General features: G+C 43.6%; 1 protein-coding gene across 2 annotated transcripts; it reads right to left on the bottom strand.

The window, feature by feature from the left end:
- Nucleotides 1-182: 182 nt before the first annotated feature.
- Nucleotides 183-24,712, bottom strand: MAPKAPK5 (MAPK activated protein kinase 5). Of its 2 annotated transcripts, none has more exons than XM_065646542.1 (14): nt 24,451-24,712; nt 20,099-20,172; nt 18,757-18,832; nt 17,500-17,597; nt 15,972-16,080; nt 13,852-13,941; nt 13,138-13,233; nt 12,150-12,230; nt 8,319-8,506; nt 5,887-6,007; nt 5,105-5,235; nt 4,352-4,473; nt 3,888-3,992; nt 183-3,366 (listed from the first exon to the last, which is right to left on the bottom strand). In XM_065646542.1, exons 1-14 carry the CDS (start codon nt 24,484-24,486, stop codon nt 3,272-3,274), a joined length of 1,422 nt encoding a protein of 473 aa, XP_065502614.1. In that variant the 5' UTR covers nt 24,487-24,712; the 3' UTR covers nt 183-3,271. The 2 variants fall into 2 exon arrangements, with proteins under 2 accessions (XP_065502614.1, XP_065502615.1); XM_065646543.1 differs by having other exon boundaries at nt 4,358-4,473.
- Between the last annotated feature and the right edge of the window lie 449 nt (nt 24,713-25,161).

Raw genomic sequence — 25,161 nt, 5'->3', positions numbered from 1 at the left:
AGTCTGGGGCTGGCAGGAGCGCGGTGACACCAGACGCGTGGCTGTGCTCTCCAGGCCACCCTTGTCCTTCCCTGCAGTACCACGGGGACTTGGGAACAAAAGAAAAGCAGCCAGTAACTTTTAAGTTTAGTAAAATCATTTATATACACCAATGCGTAATATTTACAATATAATACTGATCCAAAATAAACTAACATATTGCAGGTAACACTGAAAAGGAGAAATGAAAACATTTTAATCCACAGAAGTTGAACATGGCATATGAGGACAGACTCAAGATTTCCAAAAGAAAAACTTGAAGTAATGACAGCAAAACTTTGACATGTTGCTATTTCCAATCAAAAACTCTTTCGCCTAATCAAGTTCTTCTAACTTTTTCCTATATATAGCTTAAAATAATCAAGTCACAAGAGAAGTCAGATATACATAAAATTTTGAAAAGGTCAAATGATTTCAGAGATTTTTCTCTTAAATAAAATTCAAAAACAAAACCAAAAAAACCACCACCTACAGAGCTTTCTCATATCCTTTTAGTGTTTGTACAAAGAATGTCTTCTTTGATCCCACACAACCCTTCCATCTCAAGATATTTACAATATTCACAGTCTTCTATAAACGATCAGTAGATTTATTACCAAGTAAAACCTTATATAATCAAGACAAGATATCTTGCATTTATGTCAACTGAAAAATAAAAAACACACGGAGAAAGTAAAATACTACTTTAAAAAATATGTAAGTTAATCCATTAAATTAATTTTGAAATCTAAAGCACAACTTAAATTTTTAAAGTGTAAAATAATCAACTTTCTCATAGAAATAAAACCATTTGACCTTGAATCTTCAAATTGTGTTATCTTAATCTGTCCCTCCCTACATCTGTTTTTGCTCAGGCCATTCTTATTTATCACACACAACAAATCTACAACAAATCCACAAAAAGCGGTTCCTTATTCACAGAAGCCTTTAGAAATTTGACTTCCTTCCAGACACCAAAACACGCCACGGTCAGTCGCAGACGTACCCACCTCACTGCCAGTAACAGCTGGAAATTACTCTGCTGTGGAAGGTGTTTGGATCCTACCAGTGGTCTCTGCTGACCGCACTCCATGTTAGCCATGAAAATAGACACAATCTGATCCATTTTTCTGCTAAAAAGTTCTGGCTACCAAGAAACTGGTCAAATTATTTTTCCTCATCGGAGGGCAGAGTTGCAAAGTGCTTTTGTGGGGAATTTTTTTTTACACTCCCATTCAAACAAAGGTGATTTCCTTCTTTATTTCCCTACTTGCCACACTTAAAAGTTCCGAAACAATGAGATTTCCCAGAAAAAAGACCCACATGAATTTCAAGTTAAAAAAGGAAGTTATCTATTACATTTAAAGATTGTGTGGATGTTGACATGACCTAGGACTTAGGCCAAGGACAGAAATGCATATAATAGGGCCTGCAAACTTGCTGATACTACTGAGAAATTACAGATACTCTTGTCTCTTGCTAGATCTCTAGTCGTCATTGATACATGTCAGTGCACAAATATTCCATGTAGTGTCAGAGGTACAATTCTGGCTGAATCAAAACCTCCCTGTTCCCATCAGAGATGGTTAAGCAGGGACTGTGGTTCTTACTCTGCAATAAATCAGGCGTTGGAAAACCGTCAACAGGATCAAAAGAACGCTGACAAGGCGCTGACAAAGAATGAAAAATGAAATATCTCCTTCATGTAGAAAAACTAAGTCGCTGCTTATAAAATTCTATAGAAAGAGTCAAGACATTGGTTTGCCACCCAAGCTAAAAGTTGCAAAGAAGTCTGGTATAGAAAAAAGACAAAAAAAAAAAAGAACAAGGTTGGACTGCAATAAGAGTAAATTGGGAGATTCATGGCTCAGGTTTGTAAAAGTAAACCCAAAATTAATGAGCTATGAAATATAACAATAATGTTCAAGAGTCTTTACTAATAGCCCTGAATTGGCACTTCAGTCTGCAGACCAGACTCATTCAACGTCTGCACAGGTTTAGTACCAAAATATCTCTATAAAAAGCCTTCGACCAGTCTCAAAAGAAAGAAAAGCATCAGAAGGTAGAAAACTAGAAATATGTACAGATTTTTTTTCATTTGTTCGTTTAATTAAAATTTTTAAAAAAGCAGCTTTTGGAGCCAATGTTCCAGACTAGTGTAAGAATCTGCCCTGGGCAGCCTCACGGCGCGGGCAGCAGCAGGACGTGTCCCCAGGAGCAGCCCCGCATCGGTCGCTCCCCACAAGGAGCTCGAAGGCATCAGAGATGAGGAGCTCGGACTCCAGAGGGTGACACAGAAGTGTCACCGGTGGATTGACACAGCAGCACTGTGACCCTTGCCAGGATGATCTCTTTCCAACAAGAGGACAGGTTGAAACCAAGTGTTGGATCTTCTAGAAAGGAAAGAGTGGAGCACAGGGGTGGAACACAAACAACTGCTGATCTGGGGCTGATGCAAATGAACCCCCAGCTTCTTGTTGTCCATAGAAGATCCCATCATGAAAATAAAAATAACTCGTACATAAGTAACTAGAATGTTCCTCTGTTCTGCTGTTGAACAATATGATTAAAAGAGGAGTCTTATGCTGAACGGCCAATTCAGCCTTAAAAAAGGTCTGAGGAAGATGGTGAAGAAGAAAGAAAGAGGACTAAGCCTTAATGAAGGTCCAAAGAAAATGGGGAAAAAGAAAAAACAAAGAGGGCTACTGATCAGAACTGAAAAATATAGCAAGGACGTGGACTCAGGTGGCTTTGGCAAAGCCAACTGTGGCTCTTGGGTCACCTAGCGAAACAGGCGGCTAATTAGTTGCCTTTAAATAAAGACTCAGAATTCAGGCGCAACGGGTAGCTTGGAAGTTTGTGTTTCACTTGCTTCAAGTACTTACTGAGCAGGGTGTTGGGAAACTGTCTCGTTCACATACACAGTCATTGCATCTGGCTGTATGTATAGCAGATGGAAGGCAGCTTCTGCAACTGGTTATTAAGAAAAAGAACGGTCTTTAACAATATAATTTGCCCCGTCTGGGGGACTCATGATTAACAGTACGTAAGTGATCATATATACCTCAAGGAACTGAGTTTTAAAAAAATATTACAGTACCAATGATTTTTTTGTATCTACAACTATACAGCATTTTCAAGCAGTATGGAAATTTAATGAAATAATTATGATTTATTAATTTACATAAAAATACTTTTTACAGTTAAAGAATAAATCTTAAATGGTAAAAAAAATAAGATTAAGCAGCTCCAGCTATTGAGAGTCATGGGAGTTTGTCTGCTCTTCGATAACTTGTTTTACTATTTCTGCCAGTTTTAGTCGATCCACTTTATCTGTGAATCCTCTGCCTGAAAAGAGAAGAACAGGGAGTCAGAGCTGGCGCTGGGCACATGGAGGAAAGCAATCACAGCTGGAGCCGTACGCTGACTGAGCACAAAACAACGCTTCACATGGAAATGCAGGACATTTGCAAGCGAACCAAAGCGAGTTCTCATCTCTAGTTATTGAGCTGACATAGATGAAGGCAGCAGCCTCCAGCAGAACGAGGGTCATGACCAGCTGGAAGGAAATAAGCTCAAAACAACTATAGTGGTTTCTAGAGAGATGATCTGTATATGCTGTTCTGGTCCTACACAACTTGGTGCCTTTGAAAACTCTACCCCGAACCACAAATAGAAATTTTAAAGCAGAACTTTCGACCTCATTTCTAGAACATCCATGATGGCAGATGGGCTAAAACAGTGTCAAAACCTAAAATTAGCCTGACACAAATTCACTAAATTTGTTTCTATTTCCATACAAGGTCACTGTTCCTCCTCCTTCACCTGCCATTAGCACCATTGTCTGTGGAAGAGAAAGAGTTCCTCACCGTTCCAGCTGAAGCTCTGAAGAGTGTCTCGCAGCAACTTACACTCTCTATTATACTTCCATGCCTCCTGCATCACTTCATTCAGCTTCTCATCTTCATTCTCTCCTGTTTAGGAGAACAAAGATAAACAGGAGGTTTGTCTTTCTGCCTCACAGCAACATTCAGAGCTTCAGTTAACAGTACATGCAGTTATTCCTCGTGGCCTCATGCAGACTAGGAAATCAGTTTGAAAGCAGATACTCCTGTTTGAAAGTGATTTTGACAGCTCTGCATGTCACTGTTGGCACTAACGTTAGGCAGGCAGCAAAATTACAGTCCACAGACAACGCTTTTCTCTTGAGACCGACTAGGACAAGAGGAATTTTGTTTATCCTTCCTCACCACTGACACAGACCGACCCTGCAGCACAATAAAAAGTCAGGGTCTTGCGCGTTAAGGAATACAACTTTTAAGAAAGTGGCAACCTTTACCAGCCTGGGGTAGAATGCACTGAGCAATCACATCTCTGAGCTTTTCCAGAGCCACATTGGAATCATTACTTCCATTCTCAGGGTCATGGATGTAAACACCATCCTTTGGCTTCGTGCTGCAGAAGAACAAGGAGGAAACAATTACAATTTGAATGCAACTCAAGTCTGTTGCTCGTTGCATAACTGCACCAGTGTAACACGCTTGTTCACTCTCTGGGATGCTGGGAATGGGAGCTGGATTTAGCATTCATTACAACATCCTGCACTATGAGACCATTTAAAATATGAAGAAAAATACAGATTCCTTTAAATCAGTTCAGGTAAGGGTAATCCTAAAATGTATTATCCTATTTTTCAGACAGGTAATTCAAACAGAGAGACATTACTTGACTTTTTCAGTAAAAAAATGTCAGGATCAGAAAAAAAATTGGAATTCTTTCTCCCTGTTTGCCCTACATTACTCAACATGTGACCCTTATATCTTCTTATAACCTGTTCCACTACCTATATAATATCATAACACCATGCAATCTCTTTCCCACCCTCACTGGCATATCTTGGAAGGCACAACAATTTGTGCAAGTATTTCTTGACTCCAACTACCCACTTCAGCATGAAGAGTGTGTCAATCAAAGCAGCAATTCAGAAGTGTGGTTACAACTGAATGAACCTGTAACATGCTTAAAGTGATTTTCCTGCAGCACGGCTGCTGATGCTTTGATCTTTGAGAAATAGCTTTAGAGTTACCCCAGTAATTTCCTTTTGCGCAGGATTGGGTTGTTGACGGAGTGAAGGGGTTTGAGACTGACTTTGAGGTCTTGGATTCTCATGTTCGCAAGCTGTTCCGCATGAGCCTGCTGTATCCCTGCAACCATCGCCTGGAATGAAAACAGTTGCACTTGATGTTTTAATTAGCGTCTTTGTAAATTAAAGAACAATATATGGACAGTGTTAACCATGGAGAAAAAACCCAAAAAGATGCACCAAATCCTATTTATTTCGGAGACGCATGACAAAAATCAGGTTTGCATTATGCAAGACATGATTAGAGTTACAGTCCTTGACTGTGGGACAATATATCCCAACCTCACAGGGGCTGAATAGGACAAAGGATCATCTCTGCTTTTCATGTTCACAAGCTTCAGAGTGCTGAGTGAACTCCTCTTTGAGTAGAGTTTAAAGGAAGCAAGAAGGGCTATTCATTTGCTGCTAATTAATGAAGTCATAGCTGCAGTCAGGCATAAAACTTGGGAAAAAAGAGAAAAGACCTGCAGAAGAGTCCTCAGGCACATTTACTGCCGTACTCCGGTCTCTACTTTTTAGTACATGGCTGCTCTTTACCACCAATCTTGGAGCATCTTCTCCAAGCCCAAATTTCAAATGGAACTGTTTCCATTTTCTTACAAAGATCTCAGGCTCTAATTAAGGCAGAAGAGGAGCTCTTTGTCTGCACAACACCACCCAAACCACCTGGGAGCTCCCCAGCTCCTCTATCCAACATTCTTCATAAAACAAAATGTTGTTTAGACCTTGTCCATCATCAGCTGGGCAGAGGGCAGGATGTTATCAAGCGCCTCGGTGGAGTTGAGCCAGGGATGGTCCAGGACACCTTCGATGGTCAGTCGTTCCTCAGGTTTGACCTTCAGCAGCCTGAAAGAGGAATCCAGCAGTCCGTAAAGACGTCTTTGTGGATTTACAACGTGCTGCTCTGTCTGGAATCAGAGCACTCAGCAATCTCTAAGCATTAAAGGGGCCAAAAAAGAAACTCCTCGAAACACCAAGCTGACCCCGAATCAGTCTGACTTTCTATCAGCCCCCCCGACCCTCGCTGTGGTGATATTTTAATGCTATCACAGCTCTTTCAGTTATATTCAGCAACTCAGCACACAAAAAGGCACCAAAGGTCATTTTAGTAACACTTGCATTCTGCTGAACTCTACATTCACGTCCTCCCAGATGGGAAATTATCTTCCAGGTGAGCTGGAAATGATCCAGACTGACACTGTCTGAAAATGCACATCTAGAGCTTGTTCACGTAGTAGTCTGTACTCATTCCAAGGATTCTGGGCAGGGTGAAGCAAGGCAAACTTTCAAATTTGGAAACCTGTTTGCTGAATTAACTGCTTTCACCACGCAACATCTCAGCTCTTCTCCCTCTGGCAAAAGCCTCAAGTAATGGACACTTTGGCAGGTTACAGCACCTCAAAATAAGAAGGAACTTTATTCTGAGATCTCTGAAAACTCCATGGAAATAAATTTTACTAGAATAAAACCCTGGAAAGAGATTTTGCAGGTAAACTCATATTCTCAGGATAACCGCAACTGTTTAATAAAAAAGTAAAATTTCATACAGAGTAATGACAAGTTATCCCCAGGTGTCTAAATTAGAAACAGAACGACTTGATTAGCTTGTCACACTTTCTTAGACAACACTTTAAATCAGCTTCCTGGCTGCAAAGCAGAATCATTTAATATACCAAGGAAGTGGAAATAACTTTTACAAAATGTCAGCAGGACCACAGGCTAGCTCATAAATTCCACTTGCAAGGCCATGCTGCCAAGGAGGTCGTAAGTTCAGTTTTGATCCCAGACCCAAGACACATGCATTCCTTTTCCGCAGGTTTTCGGAGCCCTATCCTATTATCAAGCACTCCAGCTCATAAAGCTCGAGGTCAGAAATCAGCTCGACATGCTTGAAAGGAAGCAGCTGCTTGAATGCAAAAGTATGACCTCCAGAAGCAAGACTCCATGTCAATAGCAGTCTCCATAAATAAAATGTAAACTCATCCAGAATTATGAAAAGCCTAAACGTATTCCTGCACCATAAACACGGGTTCAGACCCACTGGCTGGAAAAGACAAGCAGGGGAGTCCTGAAAACATTAGTGAGAGAATTAAGTGAACTCAATCCAAGTAACGACATTCTGTGAGCTGAGTTTCATGGCCATTTTAAAAGACAATGAAACCCATTGACTGTGGAGCTCCTGAGTGAGAATAAAGAGTTGACCTTGGTATAAATGGAAGTTCCACTGCAACATAATGTGCAGTTTATCTGGTGAAAGGTTGTGGGCTCTCGTGCACCGCTATGAACAGGTCCTGGCACCCTTTCCAAACAACGTTAAGTCCTTGGAGATTTTACAGTACATCAGAGGAGACAGTGAGAGTTTAGGGAAAAAAAAAAAAAATCAATCAGTTAAATAATTTTATTTATGTTGCTTTTATCCTTCTGGTTCCTCTGGTGATACACACAAAGGCAGTTAAGTCCCTCTCACATTTTAAAAAATAAGTGAGGTCAGGACCTAATCAATGCCACATTCTTGCTTTCAAACAGGACCATGGGATCACAGCCTTTGAAATATTTGTGACTGGGAGCTGTGCATTGCCTGAAAAGCACTTTCCATTAGTATTTAGAATAAAACACCAATGCAAAACCTTATCTCACTGACTGCTTGTGACAGATCTTAACCTCCCTTTCCATGCCTCTCTCTTGACTCCTTTTGGACCATAAATTATGTGCACAAGGTTTTAAGGGACAGATCTACCAGATCCTATTACACCAACTAAATGCCCCCTGATTTTAAACATTATCGTAGGAAACACATGCATAGAGAGCACTTGCAGACGTGGCAGCTGTTTGTCGATACTGCTCTGAAGTGAACTAGCGCACCCATTCCCTGTAAAGACTAAACGCACAATGCACTCTACAGCTTCAGAGACAGGAGACATCAAAAACGGAACACAACAGTTGAGGAGATAAAAAAAAAAAAAGAGAGGGAAAGAAATGTATCTACCAGACTCCAATTGTGCTAAATACGATAGAAAATTTTTCATCTGTATGTGCTGCAGACAATTCCCCCCGCCTTTGGAAAAATAGGCCCTTTGTGATAATGCACTTTCAAGTAATTTTTCCGATTTCTCGATATAAGCAAAGAGCAATACAACAGTTTCCTCAACTGACTCACTTTCGCACAATGTCTTTCGCCATTTCTGAGATCTGGCTCCACTCTTCCTCTGGAAATTCAAAACTTCCTGTCATGATCTTTTTCCGCATGTCCTTTGGAATTGTCCGACTATGGTGTTTGGAGTAAAACGGAGGGTATCCACACAGCATCACGTAAATAATGACACCCAGGGACCACAAGTCACAGCTCTGAAAGCAAGGAAATGATCACTTTGGGGCGCAATTTGCAGCAAGCAGTGGTGTAGCTATGTTAAAAGTTCTACGTGATTCCCTGAGAAAACAGAAACACAGCTCAGCCTCCTCCTAAAGGTCCATCTGCGGATTCTCACGAGTAAATACAGCAAATATGTAAGCAAAAGATAACTCCACGCTGCCAAGCTAAACTACTTTCAGTACCCAAAAGTAACTTGTTTACAGAAAGCGCTCCTGTAACTCCGCTGTGCAATGGTAAATTGTCTGGAAACAGCCAGTGCATCGGTGAGGTGAGCAAGCCGCACATTTATTACATCTCTCGGGATATTTCAATCTTAGTCACTTGGTATCAGAACATAAAACAGAATATAGTCATTTTTTTAGAATGCGAGACTTAAAAAAAGTAACACCAAACAAATGAGCTACCAGAGATACTTAATCAGAGATGTCTAATGAATAAAGGAAAAACCCATATGCTGAAAGCCAGGGCGATGGAAAAGCTTCAGAAATCCAGGAGCAGCGTTTCAGGTCTGCACGCACTGCGCTCCCTCCTGCCCTGGGCACCAGCGTTGCTGCTGATGTGACACAGAACAAGTTCATCCAGGAGGTGGATCCAGCCAAAAACCAGCTCAGTAAAGCAGCTGAAAGCCAGATTTATTTCCCAGTTGGAGCACGGGGTGTTCACACAACCCAGACACAACTTGGGAAGAAGGACTGTAACAGCGCAGACTTCAAATGACCGACCATATCCTTAAGGACACAGCTCTGTTATCTCCTGGCCATGGCACGGAACAGCCCAGGGCTGGCAGGACCTGCTCTGGCCCTGGCCATCCGCTCCCATATTGCTTTTGTGCCAACACTAGCATTTGTACAGCTAATTATTTCTTTTTAATAACCTGGTTTCCAGCACTATCAGTCCTCCAGGTTTCTGCCAGCACAAGGACAGACAGGAACACACGGCCACACGTAAGCAGAACCCTGAGCTCCAGCCAGGTCCAGGTGACTGTGGAAAGATGCTCAAGGGCAGATTTGGGGAGCTGGGGAGGTTCTGCGCTGGGTTTCCACCAACAGAAATCTGCACAGCTGCTACCTGAAGCAACCTCTGCACCACCCTGTCTGCCCCAGGCTGTACATTCCACCCCCTGCTTCAGGACAGCACCAGCAGTCATGAAGCTGCATGGACAAACTCTGAGAGAATTCCTGACCCCAAAACTGTTTGTTTGGGGTTTTTTTGACTGGATCGACACTGACCTGGGAAGGGGCCCCTCAAAGGTGAGACTGTTTCATTCTGGAGGGAACACACTTAGATCAGCTCATCCTGATCACTAAATCACACCCTCAGCTTTTGGCTTCTACAAAAGACGTGGATGCTGATACTAGAACAAATTCCAGGGTTTTAGCCCACATAGGTATGCTTTTCAGCAAGTTGGTTAAGCCAATCTCAGATGGTTCTAGAAGTCTAAATTTCTATTTAGGTACCTAAATTCTCACCATTTTTCCAGTGACAGTGGATTATTTCTAATGAAATCAATGGGACTTCAGGCATGTAAGTAGGAAACAGGTTTCTAAACTCTTTGTGGACATGGTTCCCAGATTCTGTTTCTCAAGAGTCAATCCTCTCCAGCCATGCTATCCACACTTACAGGTTGATCCAATACACACACAGCTTAATAAAAACACTCAGGGAATGAAATATACCTTTTTTTCCTTGAGTTTAAATCTGCTGCTGATCATGAAGGTGGATCACAGGCTCTGAATCGCTGCAGAAGGACAGTGGACCTGGGAGTTCATCACAGGCTATTTTGGGGAACCAGGCATATGCCAGATGCTGCTTTTGCAGTGAGTCACACTTGGCAGGGTAAGGACAGTTAGTGCCACCATGGCTGAGAGCAGTTCGGAGTGACCGATCAGCTCTTTAAATGAAACATGAAAAAGAAATCACTTTCACGCTGTAAATCCCAGCAGATCGAGGCAGCTGAACCTTGACAGTTAACTCGAGTTGGTATCTGTTTTCAAGGTTCTTCTGTTCTGTACAAGAATGAGACCCATATTTTGCTTCGGTTGCCATGGCCAGGGCTCTTTGCTCATTAGAAGAACAAAACAGCTGCCAAACTGTTACCAACATGAACAACAACCACTTCTAGGTGTCTCTGGAACTGCATCTACCCTCTTCCAAAAAAAGAGGGAAGTCCCTTGGAGAGGAAATCTGCTTCAGTCCACAGAAGTGGAGCTCTTGAGAGACTTCCAGAATTTATAAAAAACAACCTTCCCTGTGACTGGGGTTCACACGAGAGAAGGCAGAAGAAATTCTGTATTGAAGAGACTCTTGGCACCTGTCTGAGAACTCTTTTTGTGAGAAGTGTCTGGCTTCAGTCATCAAGCAGTTTCTCCAGGATGGAGAAGAGAGAATCGTAACTCCGAAAAAGTGAATGTCATCTCTGCCCACCTTTGGTCTCGCTCTCTCTAGAAAGCTACTAAAAGGCTACTAAAACATAACACTGTATATCAAACTACGCCTCTAGCATGTGTGCGTTAAACACCCATCCTGGAAGCTGGAATAAGTGCAGATACTTAGCACTGCAATCAGAAACCAGTTAACTTTGATCAAAATTAACACCCTGAAAGAAAACCCTTGAGTGGTGCAAACACTGCTAAGCCAGTAGGAGACAGGAATGCTGATATGGAGGAAGATGTTTTGGAATGATGAAAAAGGAGCACAACCCTTCAGGACACTTTCTGTGGACACTCTACGAGACTCTTGCAGCAGTTATTATTGCCATGGTTTACTGCTACAGACAACGCAATATTGGTCATTTTGCAGGAGATCCCCGATACAGACAAGGTACCACCACAGCTGCCTCAACAACAGAGCCTAAGAAGTGCTTTGCACACCCAGAAACTCCAGCTGGCACAGGAAAGAGGATTCCTTCCAACCAGTCTCTTGTGGAGGTCAAAGAACTTCCCACATGGTCACACTCCAGTAGAATCATTCTGCTCTCTCCAAAACCTTTTTAATATTTAGTGCTCTTTTAACAACGTTTGTACATTTTTCCTTTAATTAGAGGATCATTAATTAGGCTTGGACCAAGCGTGCATTTCATTATTCGCTCCATCAGGAAGAATGCAGAGCCAGCAGCGCCTTCTAGCGTGCCACTTCTAAGCTAAGACAGCTATCTGCACAGATCATCATCTGCTAATTTGCCAGTTCAACTGAATGAAATCTGGTCTGAACCTAATAAATTTAAGCAGAAATACCACTGTATACCTGCTCACTCTGTCACATCTTTTCTAAAAGCTGAAGGAAAAACACTTTTCGGATATACAGCCCCAGAGATCCTTACAGCTGAAAATCCCCATGTACACAAGAAAGCAACACGACATTTCCCTGCTGCTTCCTGCAGATCCTGCTTTGTACTCGGTGTCAGCTATTTGGCTCGTTGTTAGATGTATTTCTGTCACAGAAATCAGAACGACTTTATTGCTTCTGGCCAGAAGTGTGTAATTTCAGGCCAATAAAGTTTATTGCCTTAGGTGATAAGCCGTGTTTATAGACTACTACTACAGCGGATATTATCAGGGGCAGGGAGGGGGGGAAAACACTGCGCAAAGATATTGACTTGGGAATTGTTTCATAGCTTACCTTGTTGTAAGTGTAAGGTGTTGGAGAGGTGGGAATAATACCAGATTTTTCTTTCTGATGCCGTCTTTGTGCCTCCAATACCTGTCATCATGAGAGGAAAAAAAGAAATAATACAAAATACATCCCACTAACAGGCATCACGACCAGCAATGCCTATGGCAAAGATGCCCAACGCTTTTCTGTAAGGTAGACTTATTTCAGTTACTGAAGACTCTGCCAAACTCAAACCGTTCTTCGTAACAAAGACCAGAACTTTCTACGTGGGAAAACTTCAGCTAAAATACTTTGCTGCTTTGCAAGAAAATTCCAGTTTTGCCTGCACTGGACTGTGATTGCATGGTATCATCTCTGCAACTGCTCTCCCCAGTCATTGAAGGCTGCCGACATGCCCAGTACTGCAATTAAATATCTCTCTGCAGTTTTCTTCTCATTTTCTTCACAAAGCACAAAAGAGCAGCACTACAAAACCAGCCTGTACATAATTACGGATTGTGTTTTAATGCCCACTGACAAGGGGCCAAGCCCAGGTGAAGAGGTCACCCCCCGGCACTGCCCCCTTTTTGAGCAATTGCCTCCACAGAACCTTTTTGTTTCAGCACAGTTCTTTTTAATGTCATCTTGTACGAGCCTGAGTTGGAAGAAGGACTGTAAAACAGGGACTTTTTCCAAAACAACCAGTTTAAGGCCAACTGTCAAAACCCTGGAGTAGTTTCACCAGTGAGAGTCAGGCCTGGGAGAGTCAGGAGGCATCAGCAATAAGTCAGGGCTAAGAACCCAGTCTAGGAAGTTTGCCTCACAATCTCTGCTGTAATCAACAGATCACCGCGGCATTCCATCTTGAGAGGTGGCTACTACACAATTACTCAACATTCCTGTGCCCAGAAACCCTTAACAGGACAGCAAAGACCTTTAAAATGACACGGTTATGGAGGCACAGGCAATAAAGATCATTATCCCCATTTAGCGTAGAACTGTAACCATTTGTTACCTGAGGTGCTACGTAATATGGAGTGAACTGTGGTGTCATCAAGTCACCTTGGTCTACTTTGGCAAATCCAAAGTCACACAATTTAACAGGTGCATCCTAAAACAAGGAAGAGAGGTTTCATTACAAAATCTCATTGTATCAGCTTTTCTAATACACCCTTCTCACCTTGTACTCATCTTACCTTTGCCGCACGTACTCCTCGTTTCTATTTATACCCTTAGAATTCCACAAAGCAGCTAAAAGGTCATAAAGTGATCTTTGAAACAATCATTTTTGTTTTCCTGGGTGCTCTGGGTCAAAAACAGTTCCCCTCTCAGCTTTGGAAAGTGCTAAGGGGAGGTCACTGCATGTGAAAGGTGGTTACGAGCAGGAAAAGAAAGAAATAGGGAAGCACTTGGATACATCAAGTAATCTATGATGCATGTTAGGACATTCTGATGACATTTAGTGAGGACACGTGGCCAAGTGGATCTTCTCAGCAAAGCAGGGTTCTATGCTGAGGTGGAGAACCTGGCCCATGTTTAACAGCAGCAGCACGGACAGCCCGTACTGCAGGGACACCAGAGTACGGAAAAGCACAAAGCCAAAAAAATGTCATTCATTTTTGTCATCGAAACACTGCATTGATGTCATTTTACAACTATTCTGAAAATCACCACTGAGCCATTTTATAGAATTCAGCAGTAAACAAAGAATTCCAAGTCTTTATCTTACCAGAGAGTTATCCTTGAAGAGGAGATTCTCGGGCTTGAGGTCTCTGTGTGCAATGTTTAATGAGTGGCAGTGCTGCAAAGCCAAAGCTATCTGAAAAAGGGCACAATAAATCAACTACAATTACAGAACTCCCCCTTTAGCCTCAACAGTTATATCAGCTTTAGAAAGGACATTGCCAACATAGCTTAGATACTGAACATTTTCACTCCACTTGGGTACAATTCTGAGTTTAGAAAAGCCAGGTCATACTGTGCAATAGTGCAGGAAAGAAATGCACCAAACTTTTCGGTTTGCATTTCACTCAAAGTAAACAGAAAATAGAAGTTAAGTTGTACTGGGCTTCCCAACCATTTTAGTTTGACTAACTCAGGACATTATTATCCCCTCAAAGGGAAACAGATCATGACAGTGTCATTTTATACATCGTGCCAGGCCTGCAAGGTCACTGAACTCGCTTGCACACCCTCCAGCAATCACATTCTGTTTAACAGTCAACAGCACGTTCTTGCTTTAATATTTATTTAAATATTTTATTGCATTTGTTACCAACTTAGAAGTGAGCACTTAGGCAGTTTTATTCCGTAATTCTTCATGCTGCTGCCTGCAATTTACCCGTTTCAACTGATATTACACAGAAGTGCATGACTTGATCCTTTCAAAGAGCTTCCTACACTGGTGTTGTTCAGAAACCTGTAACCCAGTCATGAAAGTTCTACAGGCTGTACATTTCAAAGTAAAATTCATTTATACAAACAAAAGTAAGGTAAAGCCACACAACCCTTATTTAGAAATATTCCTATCGGCTTCTGTAGGATCCCACCCAAACACAGGGCCCTGGGTGAAGCAGGGAGTCCTTAGGACTCTGCAAATTACTGTGACAAGAGAACTTCAGAGGTAACTTCGCTCAGAAACAAACACACACATTCTCAAAATGAGGTAGCTTTGCCACAAGGTTTAAACTATTACTGGATAAAAGAACCTAAGACCCATAGTTCAAGACAGTGATGAAGAACCACTAGATGAAATAATTGGACTTTAGCATTGCCTTCAAATTTCATTTGTATAAACGTTAAAGCAAAGAGTTACTTGGGACACGAATAACCCAAGTGTACACAAAGTCAGAATTCAATTCTACGCTACACTTTTGGTATAGTTTCAAAGTATTTTTCCCAACATGTTAATCCTGGAGACTGCCTTGCATTGTCAAAATCCAAAGGACAGGGAAACCAACTGTCAAGAATAATTCTGTACTTCCACCTAATGTCTTTGTTGGATAAAGCCAAAAAGGTAACAGCACAATCACCATCTATTCAGAAGCGAGTCAAAGCACAAGACAGAAAAGTAAGATGAAATAATTTGTCCCTCTTTTCTGCCTCAGTACCAAACATCATCTCCCCAGCTTAGGGGGAAGAGCGTGACTGGGATGTAGATACATTCATAAAGTCCAGTAATAAATACCGTGGAGACCCTAAAACACAACGTTTAAGAGAGCTGGCTAGAGAAATGGAGAGGGGAAAAATGACATCAGAACAAACAGCACAGAAAACACGCACTACAGTGATATGTTCCTCTTGTTATCTTCCGTGATAGGCAGGGCTTCCATAACACCCAACACAGAACCCAGCTCAAAAAACACAGGCCCACGACACAAGTCTGCTGTTGCCTGCTCCCCCGTGCAAGAGGCGAGAGAAACGCCAAGTTTGTGTCACGGCCACGAGCGATTCTCAAACCGGAGCTCAGGAGCCATGCCGGGCCTGGGGGGCGCCTGTGGGCTGTTGGGTCCAACACTTACAGAACAACAGTGGGGGACACGGCAGGAAGGTTGTGCAAGAAACGAGCATTTTGGTGAGGTGTTCTGGAGACCGGGTTAGGAAAACCAGCACTAAGGACAGCAGAGACACCAGGGTCCCAACCCAGAACGAGCCCACACCTTTGATTTTTTGCTTCTATTAAAACTTTGGCATTGTCAGGTTATATATAACAAAGCAGGCAATGATCATCAGATCAGAACTGAGGGTTATTTTAGCTTCCTTTTTCCCCACCACCCCCATCCCAAGAAATTGTTAAATACTTGAGCCATCATCATTCATGGATTTGCTTATACATGGGTGTCAACTTGCCTGCTTTGTTACTTGGCTTGCTTGCTTCTCAGTAAAGTGCCGGTGCTGGCTGATTCTGTGAAATAGCTCTCCCCCTTCCATCATCTCCATTACAATTAGGAGCCGAGCCCTGTTCAAAAGCATTTCATTATGTTATATTAAAAATAATCAAAAAAAAAAAAAATCACAGAATTGCTAAGCTAGTAATGCATACTTCATATCTACTGACGCAGGCCAAAAGAGAGACATAAACTTGCTGCTTCTACAGTTCTTCTCGCTATTTTGGTTACGTAATTCTGCCTTTAAGTGCGTAAATTGCAGGATTTTCTGGCTCCCAGCACAACCTGACTCGCTGATTGTCAGCAAGAAACCTACAGTTTGCTCTTCGTGTTGGGCTCCCGCAGCTGGAGCAAACGCCACGGACGTGTCCACATGGATGCATCCAGACAGATCCATGCAAGTTCCACCCACGCCTTCCCCCAAGGAGCCAGTTCGGACCTGGAAGCCGTTCAGGCACATCAAGGTCTCGCTCTGCCCTCAAAGAACAACACGACAGGTAGAGTCTTGCATTAAACCCGTCTGCACTCAGCCCTGCAGACACGCTGGGCACTGAAGAGCTTCATGGAAACTTCGAAGCAAAAGGCTGAGGAATTATCTTTGATGCTTTTGAGTCTGGATACTCTACCGTACCTCCTTATTTTAATGTACAGTTTCATTGACATAATTATGAAGGGCAACGAATAGGGAGTGTGGAGATCAGGACTGCTAGATCCTCAAGAAACCAACTTCTAGTTCTTCTCGCCACACGGCAAAGTCAGATACATCAGAGACTACAACAGGTCTCAGCTCTTTAGTTTTCCCAGCTCCGTTTTTTTTCCTCAACTAATACCCAATTAGAAGACAATGTTTTTATCCCAAGTGGTACTAATATATGAAAAATAATGTCTGCTTCATGTTTTACTGTGTTCATTTTAAGCAGGACAACGTATTGAGAGTGTACAGGGCAGAACCTAGTATTTTTAGAAATAATTCTCAATTCCTTTTTTTTTTTTTTTAAATGAAGACTGACACTCCGTTTCCCAGTGGCTCACAGGCATCACCATCATGTAAAATCATCCCTCTTAGGATTCTAGGCAGCAACAAAAGTCGCAGCTCCAATCCTCCTTTAATGGTGCTTTGGAAGCAGAAGGAGGCTCAAAGGTTACAATTCAATTCAAGCTACTAAAGCAATATCAAAGCAGGACAGAAGCTGATGAACTCTCGCAGACAATGCAGGTATCACAGACTGAATCAATGAAAAACCTAAGAAATTAAGGTGTGTTCAAAACCAATAGTGAAGGACACAAATTCATTTAAATATGCAAAGATCTGGGCATTGACTGTGGAAAAAGCAAACGTTGCATAGTCTGAACTATAAATATCACATCTGGAACACCCTATAAATATTAATTTTGGTCACACAGTGATTAAAAAAAAAGCAAACGCCACTATACCTTGGCCTAAACATGGAAAGCAAGCTGTGGGAATGAATCACCCTATGTAACCTTACCTTGGGCTGGACTCATGTGGGAACTGCACACTGTTAGCATAAACTTCAATAATTTGAACAATATTTGGATGTGTTGCACACATCATGTGCAGACGTACCTTGAAGAGAAGGGAAGAAACGTTACTGTACACGGTGACACGGACTTGACCCTCTGCCCCCAAGGCTACGGGGCACACGAGCCCATGCGCTGCCAGTCCCATCCAATTCAACATTATTCAAAAAATAAGAAGCCCCTAAAAATGTTTGTATGAGTGACCAACAGCCATTACACTTCTTGGAACAAGCACGACAAAAAGATCACACGTTGTCAATCTATTTGTTATAGACCACAGAATCCAACCCAGCAGAGTTCAAGAAAAAGCCCAAACTTTGATTTTTTTTTTTTAATTTTTTTGGTAATAAGTTTAAAGCTAGAACTAGTTTTAAAGTAGCAATAGAGGTATGATTGAAAGTGTAAATTCATGAATAGAACTTGAAATTCCATAATCCAGCTCCTTTTATGGCCTCAAAGTCCAGCAGCCCCAACACACAAAACCTCATCTCCTGTTCCAACATTCTGAAGCAGGAAACCAAGGAATTTTCCCCAGTTTAAAGCTACCTGGACTGCTAAATCTAGCCAAGGCTCGATGTCCTTATTTTTCCCTGGGAATTTCAAATGAGAATTTGCTCAGCAACAACAAATGGAAGTTGCCCAGACCTTGAGGACAATCAACACATATTCAATTTTCATGACAGCTACCCATCATTTTCAAGAGACAGTTTGGTACCTTGGCAGCTCCCACCAGCCACAGTAAGTCACAAACCGTATCCCTGAGCTTATTTGGTTTCTTGCACACAGCTAAACCCCCACCTTTTAAAGTGCAACTTGAAGCATTCTTGGCAATTCTTAGAGCAGCGACATCCAAGAGTGAGAGAGATGGAAACCACAACAGTTCTAAACTATTCCTGTTACATTACACGGGACGTAGGGAGAGCAGTAGCTTCAAAATGCAGCTCTATAAACTACACTTGTACATATACTGCTAATTCCTACAGCAAACTCAGAGTTAAAAACCCCCAGTTTCACCCACCACCTCATCCTCTAGGAACCAAGCACAGCAAGGCCGGAGGATCAAACCCAAGGAATCTTGCACAGCAAGATCTGCAGAAAACTTTGGTTTGTTTTTTTTTTTTTCTTTTAAACCATTGCAACGATCCACCAAAAGGGCAAGAGTTTGTGGTGTGTTACAAGACAGATAGTATGAACAGGAACTGTACCTCATTTCTAGCTTTTGGACGATCGAGAAGAATTTTCAGTGCAAAGCGTTCTTGAGAGGATTTTTTCACGCAGACTCTGGTATTACAGCAACAAAATTATTCAGTCAGCAAGAAAGTTAAAGAGACAATTCAAGCAATTGATCTGTAGTTACGAGTTTGCTCTCCACATGGGAATTAAGCGGAATCCCCACAATCTGGAATATACAGGGTGCCTGTCACCACATCCTAGATTGAAAGCCTCACTTTTCAGCCTTCCACAACAATCAAATATGTTACACAGAAACACCTCACACAAAGTTATATTCTCAGCAATGCAGAAAAAGTACTTCAGAGCAATGGGTAACTGCAGACAAGCAGAACACACTCCAGACATTCAGCCTGATGAGGTATTTTTGCTGAAAAAACCCAAAGCACACAGTGGCAGCCTGAACATCCCCAAGGGAGGGCGTAGTCTGCAATAACTAAAGTGCTTCTGAATGGAAATCCTTGTTTTAGCAAGGCCACCAACTGTACCACACACTTTTTTTTCCCCTCTTTCCCCCATTTAACACTAACAATTGAACTGCATGAGAGGGAAGGGCCCACATATTTACAGGCAGTTAAAAGAATAAAAACCAAAGGGACATTTTGATAAAGCTCAGAGGCAACACAGCAACAGAAAATGGATGAGGAGAAACCAATTGCCCGGACAGGAAGATAAATGGTGACAAAAGACATGCCCAGGAACAGAGAGGCGCAGGCATTTGTTTTCCAGCGCTTGTGCGCAAATTTCCGCTCCCAAAAGCAAAGAGTTCTTGTTGAAAAGGGAATATACATTTTGCTTTACAGAAAGCATCCAGTTCCAAATCCACGCTGGGCACGTCTGGTCTGAGCCGCAGAGCTCAGGGCACTCGCTGCTTCGGCCTCACATGGTGATGTGAAAAAATAGCCGGTAAAAATAGCAAACGGGCGCAGGGTGCTGATGTGCGATGATACCACGGACGGGAGCAGTGACCTTTGCACCGCGCTGACACCAGGATCAAAAGGACAAAGGTGTTTGTTTGAGCAGAATTTTCTGCCGCCACCATTTCACAAACGACTCGTGTTCCCACTTTGCTTCGGGAATACGGCAGCAAGATGGGACAAGGCGGAGAGGCGAGGGGAGGTTTTATTTCAAACCTATCCCATAAAAGACAATATTTCACTCATGCATCAGCTACGACCCACGTGGAATAGAAACATTTATTTATGAAGAAAGTCTTCCACATATCACATCACATCACAATTAAAACACACACACACTTCCCCACAGCTAACAAAACGGGCTGAGATTACACACAAATCCGCAGGTTTTAGGTCTTACCTAACAGGACCGCTGATCCCAGCTCCCAGCTTCTGCGTCCAGTTAATGTTGTACTCCTCTAAAATGGAGGTTTCCTGTTCAAGAAGGAGAAAGGGGAAAGGAAAGAGTAAAACCAAAAGAATAAATTACTACATCCCTTAAAAAAAAAAAAAAAGACAAAACACAGCAGATCTGATCTGCAAGATACTTGAGCAGAGAAAGAGCCTGCTTTGGAGTTTTGCTTCACCTGGATAAATACAAATACAAATGCTCACATAATAACATATCTCAGTGTAAAATTATTTCTGTGCAGCTGAGACTGCTCACCCCGGCATTCTGAAACAGGATTACTGAGAGCAGTAAATGGGATCTTGCACTTTTAATACAGAAAGCATATCAAGGGCACTTTTCCCCCGCCTCGACTCAAATCCAGCTTTCCACCCAGAAATGGTCAATCGCAACTGAATACAAAGGCCCAGTTACAACATTATTATGTACTTATTGGTCAATACAGTACAGAGGAAAATTATTTCGCTGCTTTCTTGGGGTTTTCAAACCTTTGGAATCATTCTACTGTAAATTAAAACCTGCATGACTGGTTTTCGTCTGTCTGATAATGAACCAGGCTCACATTTATAATCCTTATAATCCAAATCACTGCAGAGTTTGGCTTTGTTAGGATGCAGCCTGGGCACTGTCGTGCTTAAACGTGTCACGAGGTGGGATGTAAACGTTGCAGCGTTTTGATTAGCGCCGCTGCCCTGTGCCATCACACCAAGGGTGATTTAACCGAGGGCTGAAGGGTGGAAATGCTGTGAGCAAACACAAGGCAAAGCAATAGACGGCAAAAAAATCTGCCCTTTTTAATGAACCTGTGTTCGGGAACACCTTTCAAAAAGCCACGCTTTGGATAACTAAAGGGAGGCGAGCTTAAGCAAGAGGGCAAAATAACTCCCAAATGCACTGAAAACAAACAGCGGAGTCCAGCACTTGCAAAGCGACTTTATCCTGGCCAGATCTTCCCCTTCTGTTAACTCCAATTCCAAACGCGCGGCATTTCGTGCTACAAACTATGAGAAAACTGAGAACGCTCGTGCTCCCAGCTATGGGAAACACCAGTCCCCAATGCAGGATTGTCAGCCGCTGCTGCAGCGATAGTGGATTTAACGCTACTGCCCGGCTGCAGCCAGACCTTGGACCACAGGGACGGAAAACAAAGTCAGGGAGGAAAGCTGAAGTTTAAGGCAAGATTTGAAGGGAATAGAGAGTGCAGAAGGCAGCTGTGAAAGGGGAAAAAAATCCAAAACCAACAAAAAAACAAACCACCTTTTAACACGGTCTGGAGTGGGTATTGCATAAATCATAATGACTAGTGTGAAAGGCGTAAAGGGAAAAGTTAACTGGCGGTTTTATGAAGGATTTTAAAAGAAAGGGGAAGGAAAGTGTAGAGGATCACACAAGGTTTGTTGTTTTCAAGCAGAAGCACAGAGAAACTTTCTTAGCAACTCAACTAACATCAATCTCTCTTGTGAAAAGCATGTCAGGGAAAAGCTGACTTAATTTTCCTGATATTCAGACACAGAGAATTGAGGGCATCACAGGTGGAATGAAAACAAAATTTGAGAAGAGCATTAATGAGCAGAGAAAGGGCTCCTCTGACCTGGGGAGCACCTCTGCAGCTTGTGCTTTCCAGATCACACCGTGGTTAAGTTTTGAAGAAAGTCAAACCACTGAACTGGGAAAGCAAATGCCAAAGTACTTTGCAGCATCGTGATTAAGCAATAACAACTTTTCATTATTTTTTACAGAGCTTTGAAGTCTGCTGCTCCGGGTCCAACACCAAAGAAGGGCCTTGCCTGCCCCGAAACTTCACTAATCTGCCCCGAAACTTCACTAATCTGCCCCAAAACTTCACCTTTCAACTGCACAGGTTGGTCTAAAACCAGAAACTGTCTCCACAGACAAGCCTGGTCTTGACTGAAGAGTTTCTGCTGCCTCGTGCCGCTTCTGCGACAGCACCGAGACAACTCACTTCACTCCAGCTGAACATGTGGAAGAAAATCTGATTAGGAACTGGAAAGTCTGTGATCTACAAATCACATGAAGTGAGAATAAGGTCTCATCATTCTCAGCCCTTGAAAGACAAGTTCGACTACAAATAGGTCCATTTTTAATTTTAAAAAGACCTCTTTCATATTCTGCATATATACCATTGTTTTAAATAAAAAGCCAACACTTTTACTTTCTGCATTTTTACTTGGATTCCAATCTTCATTCCAAAGCAGCCTTACAACTTAGAAATAAAAACGAATAATCTAGTGATCAAGAAACTATTCACCATTTCCTAACGATTTGAAATAGAGTATTTCAGAACTTTGATGTACAGAATCGCTTACATCTCCTTCAGGCACAGGAGCTCCAAATCTGCACCAAGACTATGTAGCTGCAAATCAACACGAGTTCATAACATTCAAACAGCGCGAAGTGTTTTATAATAAACGTACAGATATAAAAACACCCTCTGAAAATATCAAAATTGATGTAAGTCTAAATGCTGGTCATGTGTTTGATATAAGTCTAAATGAACTGGTCACTCTTGACACTAATTTCCAGCAGGCAAGGGGAATAAAGTAATTTGAAATGTATTCTGTTACAACCAAATTCACACCAACATTGAGTTCTCTTCAACAGCACAAGCTCAGGGTACCCAGACAACGGTCTGAGCATCCTCCCGTGCAGAGTCAGTAACCTGGCATGCTCAAAGCCTGGAAACGCCGGACTCTGAGATTTCTCCTCACTTGATCTCCAGCGAGCTGCTCTCGGGCAGCGTTTGCGGCTGCTCAGAGGAAAGCTCAGGCACCTCTCAGTTTGCACTCACCAACGGGAAAAGGCTTAAAATAAGGTACTTTAAAAATAACACACACTCCCTACAGCAAATTAAACAGATACAGGCTGCTGCTTGGACAAACTCCACGTATTCAACAAGCGGAACGGCAAATTCCAGTGTAACTCCACCTCCGCTGCTCCACGCAGCCTTTCCACTTCGGGTAGTTCGCCCTAAACAGCGATCGCTATCTAGAGTCACAGATCTTAAAGCAGCAGACGCAGGTGAAAAACCAATAGAACCTGAACAATAACCAAGTATTTGAGAAGCAGAAAGGTCAGCAAAATATCCAGAAGTACTAAATTATGTTTTAGATTAATAATAAGTGAAAATATTTGCCCATAATCTGTTCTCGGTCAGAACCCCCATAAACCAAGAGAGGTCGGAGGCAGGTACAGGACTGTCCCTACACTTACACAACTGCTTCAGCTTTTTAGTTTTGTTTTTAACCCCCAAGAGCTCTGTGTAGATCTTTACCTTCACATGAATTACCCCATAAATACTTGAAAAACCCTATTTCGAAAGCCATCTGGACAGCTACTTCAACTGCACTGTGCCAAGACTGATACCAAAGCAGGAGAGGCAGTGTACGATTTCAACACTTGATCTTGTAGTTTAGTCTGGGTTGTCTGAACACGGTGCTTACACGTCCTTCTACTTTGGGCTTTTTTAGTTTAAAAGGCAAGGCCCACGTATTTTAAATCAATCCAGATTTCAACAACACAAAACTGTGTTGCTGCTTCTCTTGCATCAATTTTTGTCCTCAGTGAGCTCTGTGAAGACAAATCCCACCATGGCAGCCAGGAGGGAAAAGGAAAGGTGGCAAATGCCAGTATACAGGGTCTTTTTACCTACATCCTTAAGGAATTCATTCACTCATCTTACTAAAATGAGCATTTATGAAGGCATCCAGAAACTGCAACAGTAAATGCTTTGCACAAGGTAAAGAGCCTGCAGAGACTCTTTAAAATATTGTGTTATCATCACTTTATCTCAAAAGGGTTTCCCCGGCTTCTTTGGGAAATCCGCTCAGCCGGGTCACAGAAGGATTCATGGGGAAGTGCTAAACTCGCACACTGATTCTCACTGTGGAAAACAAAAAAAAAAAAAGAAAAAAAAAGAAATCCTGAATCTGTTCAGCTCCTCTACCGTCACTCGAACACAAACATCCCACACACCAGATTTGTTTTGATGACAGATCCCAACAGGAACCGGGAGCTGGGCTGAGGCGACAGCGTTGCCTCCGCAGCCAGAACTGCTGCGAGGGACAGACCCGGCTCCCGGGCCCCCCGGTTCTGCTCCCGCAGCCTCAGCGTCTCCACACGGATGCCCCACGGCCGGATCCCGCCTCAGCTCCCGTTTCCCTGCCCGGTGTCCGCCGAGGAGCGGAGCCGCAGCCCCAAGAGATGGGGGGACCGGGACCCGCCGGGCCTGCCCCCCTCCCCGAGCGGGGACCGGGGAGACCCCGAGCGCCGGTGCCTCCGCCTACCTTGATCGTCTTGTCCATCTCGGGCTCCCCCGACATCCTCCCGCGGGGCCACGGGCGGCCGGGGGGTGGGGCGGGAGCCGCCGGCCCGTCCCCAGCGAGGGACAGCGGGGCTGTAGGGGCCGAGGGCCGGCGAGGCAGGAGGGAGGGCGGGACGGAGGCGGCGAGGGCGGCGGCGGGGCCGGCCCGGGGGCGCTGGGCCGCGTCAGGCAACGGGCAGCCCCGGAGGAGCCTTTGTGCCGCCGCCACACCGCCTCATCCCCGGCCGGGCGGGCCGGGGAGGGGCCGAGACCCCGCGCGGAGGCGGGAGAGCGCGGCGAGAAGGGCACGGACGGGCCCGGAGCCGCCGTTCAGCCCGGGAGACGACGCCGCCGAAGCGCCGCCGCCGCCCGGGAGCCAGGCATTGCCGGCACCTTGCGCCGGGCACACCCGCCTGCCGGCGCGACCCGCCGCGGCGATACCGTCCCCGCCGCGCCTCGCGCGGGAGATCGACCCAGCCCTCCGCCTCCTCCCCGCTTCACACCGGGGAATTTTAGGAGCTTCCGCCACGACGGTAGAGCGGTTTACAGGCGGCCGCCACCGCCCTTAAAAGCGCGACATGGCCATCAAAGCCCCCGCGGGGCCTTCAAGCGTCTGGCGCCTTCTAATGACGTAACGACATGAGGCGGGGCTGTGACCCCCAGAGGGGCGGAGCGAAGGGGAGCGCTCCGGCCC

Source organism: Caloenas nicobarica, chromosome 16 (assembly GCF_036013445.1).
Source record: "Caloenas nicobarica isolate bCalNic1 chromosome 16, bCalNic1.hap1, whole genome shotgun sequence".
In the NCBI taxonomy this organism is placed as follows: domain Eukaryota; kingdom Metazoa; phylum Chordata; class Aves; order Columbiformes; family Columbidae; genus Caloenas; species Caloenas nicobarica.
Note: the sequence above shows the minus strand (reverse complement) of the source record. Positions and strands in the feature narration are given on the sequence as shown.

What these genes read in the sequence shown, in the direction of transcription:
- MAPKAPK5 (XM_065646542.1), bottom strand. Translation starts at nt 24,486, where the DNA reads ATGTCGGGGGAGCCCGAGATGGACAAGACGATCAAG. An exon ending in CATATTACGTAGCACCTCAG is followed by an intron (nt 12,231 to 13,137) that starts GTAACAAATGGT and finishes TCATGATGACAG; the next exon opens with GTATTGGAGGCACAAAGACG. An exon ending in CGCAAAAGGAAATTACTGGG is followed by an intron (nt 4,474 to 5,104) that starts GTAACTCTAAAG and finishes GTTCTTCTGCAG; the next exon opens with CACGAAGCCAAAGGATGGTG.